This window comes from Copadichromis virginalis, linkage group LG8, assembly GCF_057382275.1.
Source record: "Copadichromis virginalis isolate Kocher_CV1m ecotype Utaka linkage group LG8, C_Virginalis_male_GT1.1, whole genome shotgun sequence".
Taxonomy (NCBI): Eukaryota; Metazoa; Chordata; class Actinopteri; order Cichliformes; family Cichlidae; genus Copadichromis; species Copadichromis virginalis.
Genome location: NC_140625.1, coordinates 25,898,108 through 25,911,479, shown reverse-complemented (window position 1 = coordinate 25,911,479; position 13,372 = coordinate 25,898,108). Strand labels below are relative to the sequence as shown.

Below are 13,372 nucleotides of genomic sequence, written 5' to 3'. Positions count from 1 at the left end.
ACCTATCCTTATGTATTATACATTTTCTTTATGAAGTAAAACTGTAGCTGCAGATATTTACTTAATTCTTTTACAGCAAATAAAAGAAACGATGAAAGAAACAGAGTATTGATATCGATTATATTGATGCCAGTTCTGGTATTGTTATCAGATCCATACTCGTGTAAGATCGATACTCAGTTTCTGAGGTCAGCCCACTGTATTAAATAAATTATTTTTAGAAAATTAAAAAGAAAAGAAAAAAAAACACCTCAAACAAGCACTATGAAAAATGTCTAAAGCATTTTGTGTTGACTGTCACATACATATTTTTATTTATAGCCTATAACACATTTAAACTACAGAAGTTGGCTCGTGGTACCTTAGAGACAGGTACATTTACAGATTTCCTACAATTCCAGATACACGTTTCGTGACGTGGTTTGTTGTGTAAACTATTTATTATTAAGTAAAAAATCACAGTCATTTAGCGGCTGTTAAAATGTGTTAAATGTTCAAATGATGATTAACTCATAAATCATAACACACCGTTCTCCACTGCATAAGCTGCAGTTATAGGTACTGGGAGAATACACTTGTGGTGTATAGAGCAGTAGCAGTCAGAAGTTGGCTAATTCAAAACACTGAGGGGGAGATTAATAATGTGACACCGTTACCATGGAGCCCTAACCACTACACACGGACTTTCAGGAAGAAGCAGGTTTGTTTGTCTTCCTGTCGTTTTTTAGTTACTGTGTGAAACTAACATTTATAAAACAGAAGAGAAAAACGCTTAGTCTAACCGCTAACAGAAAAAAACAAAAACAAAAACGACCGAAATGTTTTATTTGCTGGGAAACTTCCTGTTCCGACGCTACTTGCTGTTTATTAAAAGTGATACATGCGTTTTTCACTTTAGTTGTTAATATAATGATGTTTTTCGCTATTCAGACAGGAAAACATACGGATGGACTCGGAGTATTTAAAAAGAAACCTGGGTCAGTGCCTGGCGGACGGGCTGGCTGAAGTGGCCGAGCAGCGACCTGTGAACCCGATCCTGTATCTGGCTCACTGGCTTTACAAGTACAGCTCAAACCGTGAATACCAAACAGAGGCGAGCTCTTCTTTTATTCATTACTGCACCTGTTACAGTTTACAAGTCATGCTATTTTATGACAACACAGTCAGAAAAAATACCTGAATCAAAAGATTAGTAAATCGGGGCATTAATAGGGGGGGGGAGCCAGACAGATCTAATTTTTGCATATATTTCTGGTTATTTTTTATAAGTGTTGGAGACTCAAGATTATTGTCAATGCCACTAAGAAACAATTAAAAAAATTGAGAATCGGCATCGTGGAAGAAAAAAAATTCCCTGATAATAGTCGCTGTTTTGTTGTCCTGTCAGTAGGGGGTAGCATGCACAACTTATTGTCTAATATGAGGCGCAGCCTTTGTCACAGTGCAGCGAACGTAAATGACAACCTTGTAAGTTTGGGAATTAAATTGTAGTTTTAGTGTTGTTAACGCCAAAGGTCTAGCGTAGACCTCTGCAGTTACTAACCCATTGTGTTGGTGACTCTTGCTCTGTGGCTGAGCTGCTGTGGTTCTGTCCATATCGTGTTTAGGAGACTAGCCATGTGCTGCATAATAACAGGTGCAACACCATTAACTTACAAAATATAATGCTTGGTGTGATCATCAGAAGCAATACTATTTTGAAATAAAAGTACTGAGTTAATGCAGTTCTGCTGTCTGTTTTGATATGGATGTTTGGCTTGGTGACATCTCCACAATTTTTAAAACTAGAAATTTAAAACTGGGGTGGGGGTTCTTTTCTCTTTTTTTGTACTTTGTAACTTAAATTTGACCTTTATAATCTGAAAACTGTCCAACTTTGAAGCCCTCAAAGTATTTTGAGTCAATTTTATTCCCACTCCAGGTGTCACAATTTAAAGCCAAATATGTCTTTGTGTTATGTAACTAACATAAATAAGCATTCGTGTCATTTGTTTAAGAAGCTACAAGTGCTCAAATCTAAATTATTTTCAGTGGAGTAAACACTTGGAGTATTTTACAGTGTCGCACTATTAGCATTCATCAGCCTTATGTGACAGTATACAGTATTAAACAGAATCCAAATAGTTAAATTAGCACCATAATAACTACAAAAGTGCTGTAGTAAACAACAGCTGACAGTGAAACAGATGATTAGCTCTTGGAAGCTTCCACTGGCTGTTAAAGTGTGAGCAGTGAAACTATTTCTGCTCACACTACTAGTGCCTTAAAGCCTCTGTCCTTACATAGGTTTTAAGGGCTGATATAAAGGATAAAAGAGGCTTAGACAGTCTAAGCTTATCAGGCTGAAAAATTAAAAGCCAAGGTAACAAAAACCCAGTCACCTTTTTACCTTGACTCAGAAAGTATCAACAGATCCCTGCATGCCTACAGAGATCTACAGCCACTTTAGGATTACAAGGATTAAAAGGTCTAGGTGTAAGCTTTTGTAAGCTATGTAAGCATAGTTAGAAGGATCTTTGTTGTAACCACAATTTCATTTGTAGAAAAAGGCCAAACTGGCACTCCTGGAGAAAGAGCAGGCAAAAGCCAGAGAGGAGGAGTTACACCAGGCGAAGCTAAGGGAGGAGGAGCGAAAGGTCAGTGAGACCTGGGAGGAGTCGCAAACTACTTGTAAAACACAAAACTTTTAATCTAACCAAACATTTGTTTGTGTTTCTTACATCAAATTTTAAAAAATTAGTATGTATTGAGATGTTTTCTTATTTCTCCTGTTATCCTTTAAAATGACCAGTTGCTTATTTTCATTTCAATCCTCTCCACTTGCTTCCAATTACTCCAAAATACTTTTAAGCAAATCGTTTAAAAACATATAACATAAACACATCGACAGCTCTCTGAGAACAAGCCCACAGATTCTGAAGCACCCACCGCAGCCACAACAGGAGAAGTGGAGGACAGCAAACCCATACAAGATGAGAAATTAAACACACCTAATCTGGAAAACCAGAAAGGCGCAGAAGATCGCCAAACTGAAGTGCAGGAAAATGTCACTGAAAAGGAGGTGATAAGAATTTATGAGTGCCTCTGGAGGTGGTGGCAATCTCTGTGATATTTTCTGATTGTCCCTTTCATTTCTGTGGTTTTTGGTTTTGAGCCTTTAGTGCTTCTGGGGTTTTTTTTCTTTGGTGATGGGTCAGTCTACCAAGCTCACTCTAAACTGCATGACTTGCATCGTATGGTTTTTGAAAGAAACTACAAATCACTGACTATAAATGGTTTGAGATCTGCCAGGTGGACATCACAGATAAAGCAGCAACCAGTCCAGAGCCACCTGAAGGAAAACCTGCAGAGGCCGGTCATTCTTACCTATCTGAGGGGCAGGGCACAGAGGTCAAAGAGGAGTTTGAAGAGAAGCCTGATGAAAAAACTGAAGTGGAGACAAGGATGGAGCAAATAGAAGAAAAAACAGAAATAGAGCCAAGTACGAATAGTGTTGAGGAAAAAACTGAAGAGGAGGAGAAGGAAGGAATTACCAGCCAAAAGGAACAGAAGGAAGGTGACCAAGATGAGGATAAGGTCAGGAGAAATTTTATCGTATTTGCCTGGATAATGTAAGAAATATCATTAAACAGGGGTCAAACACTGTCAAGAAAGAAATGGCACAACTTGATTTTGTTTGTGGTGCTAAAATAGTTTAGTTAGTAATTGTGGCTCTTATCTGCTTTGCAGGAGGTTGATCAGTCTGAAACTGCTGAAGCTGAGAAGACTGGCCCACTACAGTCAACTCTCACACAAGATGGCAGTGATTCAAAATCAAATGAAACAGAAGATCAATACAGCAAGCAAAGTCCTCCTGACCTTGACTCTTACAACACAGAAAAGGTGAAGCGGGTGAAATGCAGACTGCGCGTTGAGGATTCAGTTTGGCACTTATTCAGATCGAAGAGGCAAGAGGTGCAGGCTCAAGTACAAGAAAAGATGAAGGAAAGATCAGCAGAGTGGTGAGGTAGATTTGAAGATGAGTTAAAGTTCAGGCCAGGGGAGGACAGAGGAGACAAGGAACACAAATAAAGATGAGAAGAGCAAGAGTTTTCTGAGACAACACAGTCAGACTGAGCACAGGTAGAAACACAGAATTATTATGTTCTCCATAATCTAATCTGCTTTACTTTTCCTTTACCATAAGGCCCATGAAGAAGAAACTGGCAAACCTGAAGATGCCATCCAAGTGGAGCCAGCTTCAGCTCCACAGAGTGAGAACATTGAACCTGTGAAGACATCTGAATCTGAACAGGAGGCACAGGAATCAGGAATTCTCCTGGACCAAGAAAAGGTGGCATGACCTTCTTTTGAATCCACAATGTTTCCCTTTAATACTTTGCTCATTTTTTAAACATTGAAGTAGAAAATTTGCCCAGGGGAAGCAGCACTTTTGGGTTTCAGAGTCAAAGGTCTGTTCAAAAGCTGGAAATAATAAAACAAGGCTTAACCAGAACTTTTCTGCCCTCAGGCAGGTGATGAAGAACCGAAGAGCAAAAGCACTGATTCCTCACCTCCAGCTGAGGTTGAGGTAACAGCAGAAGAAATGATGCAGCGCGGGGAACCTGAGAGTTCACAAGAGGAACCTGAAAAGTCTCCGTCTAACGAGGAAGACTCCCAGGAGAAGGTTGACCTGAGTGAATGCGTTACTCATCTATTGGTTCTCAAACTTTTTCTTGAGAGCACCCAGCAAATATGTTTGGTTTTTAGCAATTACAAAATATCCAGTTTCAATTTTAGTGAAATAAAATATAGCATGATCATATAATTTTTTTCTAAATCATTGGAATATCATTCCCACTCTCTGGTCATTTAGGGACCATTTCCAGTGTCTCTGTGTTTGAGAATCAGTGTCTACATCTATATTCTGACAAGTGTGATATCTATTTTTTTTTTTTTTTTTACTTAAAACTGATTAATTTGTAACTCAGCTTTGCTTGCTTTTCAGGACCAAGAAGAGGAAGAAGACCAAGCTTGATCACATCACATGTCCGAGCTTTTACCGAAGCTGAAATCATAAATGGTTACTAATGTGTGAATAAGAAAATACACAATAAATAGTGAGCCAACATAATTTATTATTGTTTATTCATTTGTCCTTTTTGTTTTTGCATAGCGTTAAAGATCCCCTCATTTTTAAAAGTTATGAAAACAACCCAGTCCACGTGCTTGTTTCCACATCACACTTGTGTAAGTAGCACAGTTGGCTTCCAGTCACGTTGCAGTGTCAGAAATCCCAATGGCACATCCACATGTTAAACTGAGATTAAAGGTGATTCCACATAAACTGTGCCCCCGTTTAGCAGATGAATTTAAAATCAGCCTTGACTCAAACTTTGAGTGACATACAAGCGAATAAAGAAAACCTTTAATGTGATGGTCTGCTTCTTCAACCCACATTAGAGCAGACAATAGCTGAAACTGTAACTAGCTTTTTTAGTAGTAATGATAATATAAGTTTGCATGAGCTTTTATTGATCCTGTTATAGAAATGCTTGATTGTGTAAGCGTGCAAAGTAATTCTCGTCATGGCTGGCATTTCGACTGGATGACGCTGCAGTTTCCAGGCTATTGAGTGACCTTTAGCCTGGAGGAGGGGCAAAGTTTGGTGCATATGACTGGTTTGTATTGAATGTTTCCGCATCTGCGTTCACCTTCTCGTCGCTGATGAAATACAGCTGTATTCAATCTGATCAGTATCTGCACCCAAGAGAGGCTGGGTTTGGGAAACGCTGGCAGATCAGCTGGAGTTGGAATTTAAATGCGCGTTTGAACGCGGTGCGGTCGAGAGTGCGCAACAACAGCGGAGCTGAGATGCTTTAATCAAGAACTGGCTGCAAAAAGAGGCTGTAATGGAACTCGTAACCAATGTTGTGGCCACTGTCGGTGGCCTCGTTACCGGTGTAATGAATTTCATCACTGACAGATTTCTCACACCGCCGCTTGAAGCAACTCTCAAATATTTAGAGGAGGCTGAACTCAAGACCACGAAGGGAGGCGAGTCATATCTGTGTTTACCGAAATAAACCATGCAATTATAAAAATAGTTTGTTTTAAAATCGTTTTTCCCTCCCAGCTGGGATTTGTTACGCATTTAGCCTGTTGCTAAACTTTTACCCTTTCACCTAATCTCTTTCCTTAGAAATAAAGACGTTCAAAGCCAAGTCTCTGTGGGAAAAGTCTGGAGCAGTTATCATGGCAGTCCGGCGTCCTGGATGATTTTTGTGCAGAGAGGTATTGTTCCAGTGACAGTTGGCTATCAAACTATTGGCTTCTTACTTTAAGCCCTTTGGTTTTGCCTGCTACACAAAAGAGAAAGTTTGCCATACACATATTTTCCATTTCTTGTCAATTGTAGCCAAAAGGCAACATAGGGGAATGAAAAAGGGAATGGATAACTTATATAACATCAAACATTTCGTGTCAGTTTAGGTATGGTGATTTAAAATGATACAAATTATGAAAATGTTTGCACTGGAGGTGCAAAGTGGCTCTCAAATGCTGTGAAGTTCAGTCTTTCTTCATATAAAGTACCTACATACTCTACAACTATGTCTGCCTCTTGTAACTTGAACCTTTGAGTGTGGGTTTGCATAGCATAAATTTGAGGTAGTTCTGGAGTATTTTAACCTGGTGTGGTTATAATCCTCTAAATCTAAGCTATGAAAGGCACGAGGATGTATATGTAAATCAGTAGCTCACCTCGCCCCCAGAAGTGTCTCAGTATATTTTATTTTCCCCCGGTCAGAGAGGGCACATAATTGCAGTGCATCCACCTGACTTGGCTCTATTACATGAAATTGGCATGAAAATTAAGTGTGGTCAAATAAGTATTTAGATTGTTGAATTAACAGAAAGTCATCCTCCTGTAATAATACAATCAAGTACTGTTCCACAATCCCTGCTTACCACACAAAATATGGGCAGTGTGCATATAATGAATACAACATGACCCCTCAATTGTACCTTTCCGTTTGTAACCGCAGTTGCTAGCTGTTAAGATTCTTAATGTTCTTTGGCTGCAGGAAGCTGCAGAGCTGTCCTCTCTGAAACCTCAGCTGGATGAACTCGGGATTCCTCTGTATGCTGTTGTAAAGGAAGATGTCGGCACAGAGGTCAAGAACTTCAGGCCATACTTTCAGGGGGAAGTCTTCTTGGATGAAAAGGTAAACTTTATTATTTTCCTCTAATGAACTGTTCTACCATGGTCAAACGTTATCTGCAAACTACATTTGGCCTGTTTTTAAGCAGAACTGCTTCCAAATGCACTTGGACCCATTTAGGGTGTGTGAAAAATCCCTTTAGCTCTGCATGAATTAACCAAGCATTCCATATGCTTGCAGAGACGTTTTTATGGGCCTCGTGAGCGGAAGCTGGGTCTCCTGGCATTCCTGCGTGTTGGAGTGTGGATGAATGGCGTAAGGGCTTTCAGGAATGGGTTCGTGGGAAATGTTCTCGGAGAGGGTTTTGTCCTTGGTGGGGTCTTTGTCATCGGTCAAAGACAGCAGGTAAAAAATTTCACATTAATCCAATGTCATTGGAATGGTTCTAATATATTGCAATACAAATTTCTTAAGAGTGAAGCCATCATACTAGAAAATGTTTAGTATCTCTTGTCTGTTTGTCCTGCAGGGAATACTTTTGGAACACAGAGAGATTGAGTTTGGAGATAAAGTCAACATTGAAGATGTCCTCCAAGCTGTCAGAAAAATGCCACAGGAACTACAGTCTTTGGAGAAGAAATAATTCTTTGTATTACTCGTGTGTTTTTGAACATCTCATAAAATTAACAAACACCTTTCAGATAACATAATCTACAGCATTGTCTAAATATATGGTATAGACAAAATTTCTTTCAAATTAGGAAATTTGTACATTTGATAGTTTGCCTGTCTCTTTAAGATAAGGATGCATTTTGCAGTATGACTGTTTTTAAGAGTCTGAGTGTGTTAATGATGGCCTGTCTTTAAACTCTATAGAAGAAGCAGACCTGATGCTTAATGCTCATTTTCTTAAAACTCTGATACCACTATGCTGTCCTGGAAGTAATGAGGCTAGTCTTTTGAACAATAAAATACATTTCGGTGCTCGGCAGATTTGTATTCTTTTTGTTTTTTCTCTATGCATTGAAGTTATTGAGTAGCTGGACTGATACCAGGGTGGGTGGAGGGTGGAACAGTTTTCAGAGCAAAGATCATCATCTAGGTTAAGTCTGGTGAGTGCTCTTAAGTTATGAGAACTATCAAAGTCACTTTGTACTAAGCACAGTTCAGAAAGCATCTTTGAGTCTTGTGTTTAGAAAGACTTCATTTTCTCCTGGATGTTGCTCTATTTATTTATTTTTTTCCTTTAACATTTTCATTAAGATTATAAAATATGAGCATTCTATTTTACTGCAGATATTCATCTGCCTAGAGGGACATGAGCTTGACTTGACGGCTGTGGGCCTTTTAAAACATGTTTTGTAATCTACTTGTGTTGGTTTTAGAAACCAATTACAAAGCAGGTTACACAACCTGATCTGCTGGATAAGCTCAGGAGATTTGGGGGGGGGGGCGTTAAAAATCAAACTTATGAAACTCAAACATTGAAAAGCATTGGTTAGATAAAGCCTTGCCACACAGTGTTCTAGTCTTACAAATTTAGTTTTGGGTGTAGGCATCTGTACCTTTTGAAAAACACCATGGAGAGCTACATTGCCAGAATAAAATGCAAAAATATTGTCTTCAGACATGAAATGTTAAATTTGCTCTTTGGAAACTGGAGTTTTGCTTAGGTCTGTTTTAATTATGCAGGGATTCTGGATTTGGTATTTAATTAGTATTTTGATGTGCTGTATTGTTGGATTAGGCTTGCCTTTTAGTATTTTGTTTCTCAAAAGAAGTCTTTTACCCATCTTGAGATGACTGACTCTGTTCCCATTCAGCTTTCTTAAATCCTGAAAGGGGATGTGTTTAATGTGTCTCTTTACCTGTAGCAACTTTAGCTTATTCTTGATAAAGTCAGAACCCTCTCACTGGAGGAACTGGTTACCCTAATATTCACACAGATGTTCACCCCCCTGTTCTTGTCTGAAGAACTTAAGGGGAGAAATGTTTGGAAAAAAAGATCAAGTAAGTTAGGGGTCTACTGTCTATTTAAAAACCAAACATTACCCAAAATCTAAATAAAATGCATTGTATATGCTTTGAGGAGTGGAGCTGTGGCTCTGGTAGCGAGGAAACTTGGTTTAGCCCTGTGCAGAGAGGAAAATTACATGACTACATTTCAGTTTAGAGATATAATTCACATTTTTAGATCTATTCAGTATTGTTTGTGGGAGTTGTGTTGAAAACCTTTAATATTGGATATTTCAAGGTCGGGGCCCTGTTTCAGGAAGCCGGTTTAGTGGAAAAACTGAGTAAGTATACCCTGAGTTAACGAAAACTCTGGGTTTTCGGTTTCACAAAGCGAGTTCAGCTGCAGCCTGAGTGAGTCACTATGACGACACACTCCGTGAAGCTAACCTGCCCCCTAGCAGGTTTACTACAACTAACCCTGACTGTCTCCGCCCCTTTGTCGGAAACCTGACAGTAGGAAGTGTCAGACATGGCGTGCCACTTCCTTGAAGAGCCAGTAGATCGTGAAGCCCAAATTCTCCGCAGAGCTCTCCGCCGGGAGAGAGTGATCAGAGCGCGTTTGGACATTTTATCATTTCCTGATGATTTTCTGTGCGAACGTTACCGTTTCTCAGCACAATCTATAATTTATTTGGATAACATCCTCAGGCCATATATTACGCATGTGACACATCGCGGACATCCTCTCAGTTCTGTACATATTACTTGTATTGCACTTCGTTTTTTTGCAAACGGGAGCTTTCTGTATAATATTGGTGAAGCTGAGCACGTTTCCAAGGCTACCGTCTGTCGGGCAGTCAGGAATGTTACAGTTGCACTGAAACGTCTCCTGTACTCGTTTGTGGTGTTCCCCGGTCACAGACCCACAAGATTTATCAAAGAGGGATGCCACAAAATTGCAGGTAGCAGGATGACCAAAACTTAATTTATGATGTGGTGATACTTGGACTACTACTTAAATTGCACATTTATTTTCAGGGTTCCCAGGCGTGATTGGCTGTACAGATGGCACTCACATTCCAATTATTGCTCCTTCAGTAAATGAAGGAGACTATGTGAACAGGAAGTCTTTCCACAGCATTAATGTACAGGTACATAGTTCCCTGTAGCATTTCAAACTAACAAATTATTTCATCATAGTAATGGATGCTAATTCGTGTTCTCTGCACTGTGAAGATCATATGTGATGCTGCCAACATTATCACAAATGTGGAAGCCAAGTGGCCAGGCTCTGTCCATGACTCACAAATATTCCGTGAATGTACACTGAGCACAAAATTTGGACATGGTGAGTTGAGAATACTTTAAAATATATAAAGACCAATTGCTTCAGGGACATTTGAACTGAAGTGTACCCTTCTGTCTTAGGAGAGTTCACTGGCTACTTGCTTGGTGATAGGGGGTATCCATGTTTACCCTATTTGCTTACCCCTTACCCTGACCCTGAACCGGGCCCACAGCAGCGATATAATCTGGCTAATTGCAGGACAAGAGCCAGAATTGAAATGACTATCGGAATGCTTAAGGCCCGGTTCCAGTGCCTGCAAAGACTCAGGGTCACCCCAGAAAGGGCATGTGACATTATTGTGCCATGTGTGATTCTTCACAACATTGCCACAATTAGAGGAGAACACTGTCCTTCTGAACCAAACATCAGCAGTGATCCAAACCATGAACATCCTGACCCTCGCACGGACATACAAGATGGAAGCGCAGTCAGAGACACCATATGTCACAATCATTTCCTTTGACCCATCACCTCAACATGTTGAAAGAAGAATAAACAGATTTTTTGTTCAACTGGCTTTATTGGTCGCCTGTGTTTCCTGTACACAAAGTATTAAAAGATGTAAACCTCATAAAGTGTCTCTGTTGCTTCCTCCTCTGTAACAGCTGTCAATGTTTCTTCATTATTTTCCTGTAGTAAAGAAATAGACAACATTGCTGTTCTACTGTAAACTCATATAATCTGTGGAGTATTACTCACAACTGCATGTTGGTCTGCCTCAACAGGAGGCTGCACCAGATGCAGTACACCACCACCATCAACTGATAGAATATGAGGTTTATACAGGTCACTTATAACTTACAAGGGACCAAATGGCAATTAACAAACATACCAATCACCTTACACTTCATTGTCATTATGCTCTCAAAGACAACCAAGACTGAGGGAAGGCAAAATCAGTAGGAAAATAACTTCACTACAAAATAATTCATTATGGTAAAGAGTTTATCAAATGAATGAGTAGCACTGCAAAGGTGACTGTGAAGAAAGGATGTATGCACATCATGTATTATTTTGAATTTACCCCTTATGTAGGCACTTGTGTCTTGCGGGGTTATTGACTCAGAGGATGTCCCCGCAGAGATGCCTTCGGCCACAGGGCGCCCACTGTTTTGGCTGAGGGCCAACTGCTCAGCCTCTGTGAGTGGTGGTGGTGGAGGACCCCCACCTGTTTTTCGGGCCTCCGCTTTTTTCTGTTGGCTATAACGGGCCACATTTGAGCATACAGAGTAAGCAAATATGTACTTGTAATGTGCTCAGATAATTTCAATAAGTGCTTACAGAAAGAAAATTAATGTAGCCTCTAACTGCAATTGATTTACATGGGACAAACAGACCAAGCACTATGGCTCATAATACAATTACACCTTACCTGTTTGGACTATATTTTTATATTTCATTTTTACTTGCTGCCAGGAACGTTTGGGGCCTGTTGGGTTGCACCTGCGCTCAACTCACATCACAAAATAAAATGTATAAAATAACAAATAAAATAACATATGATAAAATAACGTGTTAAATGGGTGGAAATCCCTAGATCAATGTTTAAATTAACACTCACGCATTGACTCTGTCGGCTATGTTTTGCCATGCATGCTCTCTTTCTTTTGCAGCTGTGGCTGTGTTACTTTTTTCCGCGGAATTTGCATGTTATCGGCATATGCTGCCATCAGAATTTCGGCCTCAAGCGCTGTAAAATACATTGACCGCGCCTTCTTTCCCTCCGTCTCCATGGTGACTCGCTTAATCTGTGCTCCGCTTATCAGGGCTTTATGTATCCTCGTCCGCGCGCTTCACTTGGGGTTAAAGCAACTCCGCGTTGACTGAACTAATTGTTATCAGCCTTTCTGAAACCGAATATTCCGAGTTGGACAGTTCGGGGTTACTCAACCGTGAGTGTCGTTTTTCACTCTGAGTTTTCCAAACCGGCTTCCTGAAACAGGGCCCAGGACTGTTCGCCTCCCAACACAACCAAATTGTACTGAAGCAGCCTATTTGTGTTTTTGCATGGAGGGCTAGTCATGGGTGTATCACTAGGTCTAGTCAGATGTTTAGTAATGGATTTTGGTTTTACACTTGACTTTTATCTCTCTTGTCATCAGAGAATATGCTTGTCTTTTGATTTTTATTATATAAAACGATCATTTGTCTGTTTTGTAAAAGTTTTCTACAATTTTCACTTACTTTACATTATTCCACACATCAAACAAAACCTTCCCCTACAGACTGTTTCTGCCAAACCGTTGGTAACTTTGGACCGTTACAGTTGAGAGTTTGAAGGAAAACATATTAACTAACAATTTGAAACCAGTTTATGGGGTAAGTTTCATGAAGTTTGAACCAGTCGTCTGGCAGGAGTTCAGGAATAAACATACAGATATACATACGGTACGATCATTGCAGTATAAGATGATACATAAAAACACAGCTGTAAGAATGCAAAGACAAAACATTTAAAAAAAAAATGACACAGCAGGTCTGAGTTTTGCTAAAAGTAGAATTTTTATCTTACATTTGACATTTTGATAAAGCAAGAGAAAAAGAAAAGTTGTTCACCAGAGATTCACAGTGGTTGAGGACAATTGATTAAGGATTTCTCAAAAACATGTCCACACAATCAAAGGAGCTTACAAAGAAAAGCGTCTGGACTTCTTTAAGTTGCTTGAAGACGTTTCACCTCTCATTCAAGAAGCTTCTTCAGTTCTCCTTTGACTACGATGACCTGGATGACTGAGAACCTTCACAGACATGTCCACACAATCATTACTAGTTTCCCTGTGATGACATTAAATGCTATGAAAAAGCTTCCAAAATGTGGTTAAAGTAGGAGAAAAAAGGCACAAAACAACCAATTATATATTAATAACTTGTGATCCTTACAGGGCGATAGTGTGTTTCCTCACTCTGGTCATATGTTATGTCCCTA

At 39.6% G+C, this 13,372-nt stretch overlaps 1 protein-coding gene, 1 long non-coding RNA gene and 1 pseudogene across 3 annotated transcripts; all 3 read left to right on the top strand.

Moving 5' to 3' along the window:
* The first annotated feature begins 446 nt into the window (after positions 1-446).
* dydc2 (DPY30 domain containing 2) lies at positions 447-5,113 on the top strand. Its single transcript, XM_085466791.1, has 9 exons — positions 447-700; positions 931-1,093; positions 2,544-2,636; positions 2,891-3,061; positions 3,292-3,576; positions 3,730-3,882; positions 4,187-4,333; positions 4,511-4,666; positions 4,988-5,113. Exons 2-9 carry the CDS (start codon positions 947-949, stop codon positions 5,015-5,017), a joined length of 1,182 nt encoding a protein of 393 aa, XP_085322917.1. The 5' UTR covers positions 447-700; positions 931-946; the 3' UTR covers positions 5,018-5,113.
* A 552-nt stretch (positions 5,114-5,665) lies between these two features.
* LOC146703524 (peroxiredoxin-like 2A) lies at positions 5,666-8,133 on the top strand (annotated as a pseudogene). Its single transcript, XR_014922026.1, has 5 exons — positions 5,666-6,036; positions 6,182-6,273; positions 7,065-7,205; positions 7,383-7,547; positions 7,672-8,133. The product of XR_014922026.1 is annotated as a peroxiredoxin-like 2A (transcript).
* A 1,768-nt stretch (positions 8,134-9,901) lies between these two features.
* On the top strand, positions 9,902-11,066 carry LOC146703523 (uncharacterized). The gene is made up of 3 exons (XR_014922100.1): positions 9,902-10,249; positions 10,335-10,446; positions 10,527-11,066. It is a non-coding gene; the product is annotated as an uncharacterized LOC146703523 (long non-coding RNA).
* Positions 11,067-13,372: the final 2,306 nt, after the last annotated feature.

What these genes read in the sequence shown, in the direction of transcription:
- dydc2 (XM_085466791.1), top strand. Translation starts at nt 947, where the DNA reads ATGGACTCGGAGTATTTAAAAAGAAACCTGGGTCAGTGCCTGGCGGAC. An exon ending in ACTCTTACAACACAGAAAAG is followed by an intron (nt 3,883 to 4,186) that starts GTGAAGCGGGTG and finishes CTTTACCATAAG; the next exon opens with GCCCATGAAGAAGAAACTGG. An exon ending in TTCTCCTGGACCAAGAAAAG is followed by an intron (nt 4,334 to 4,510) that starts GTGGCATGACCT and finishes TTCTGCCCTCAG; the next exon opens with GCAGGTGATGAAGAACCGAA.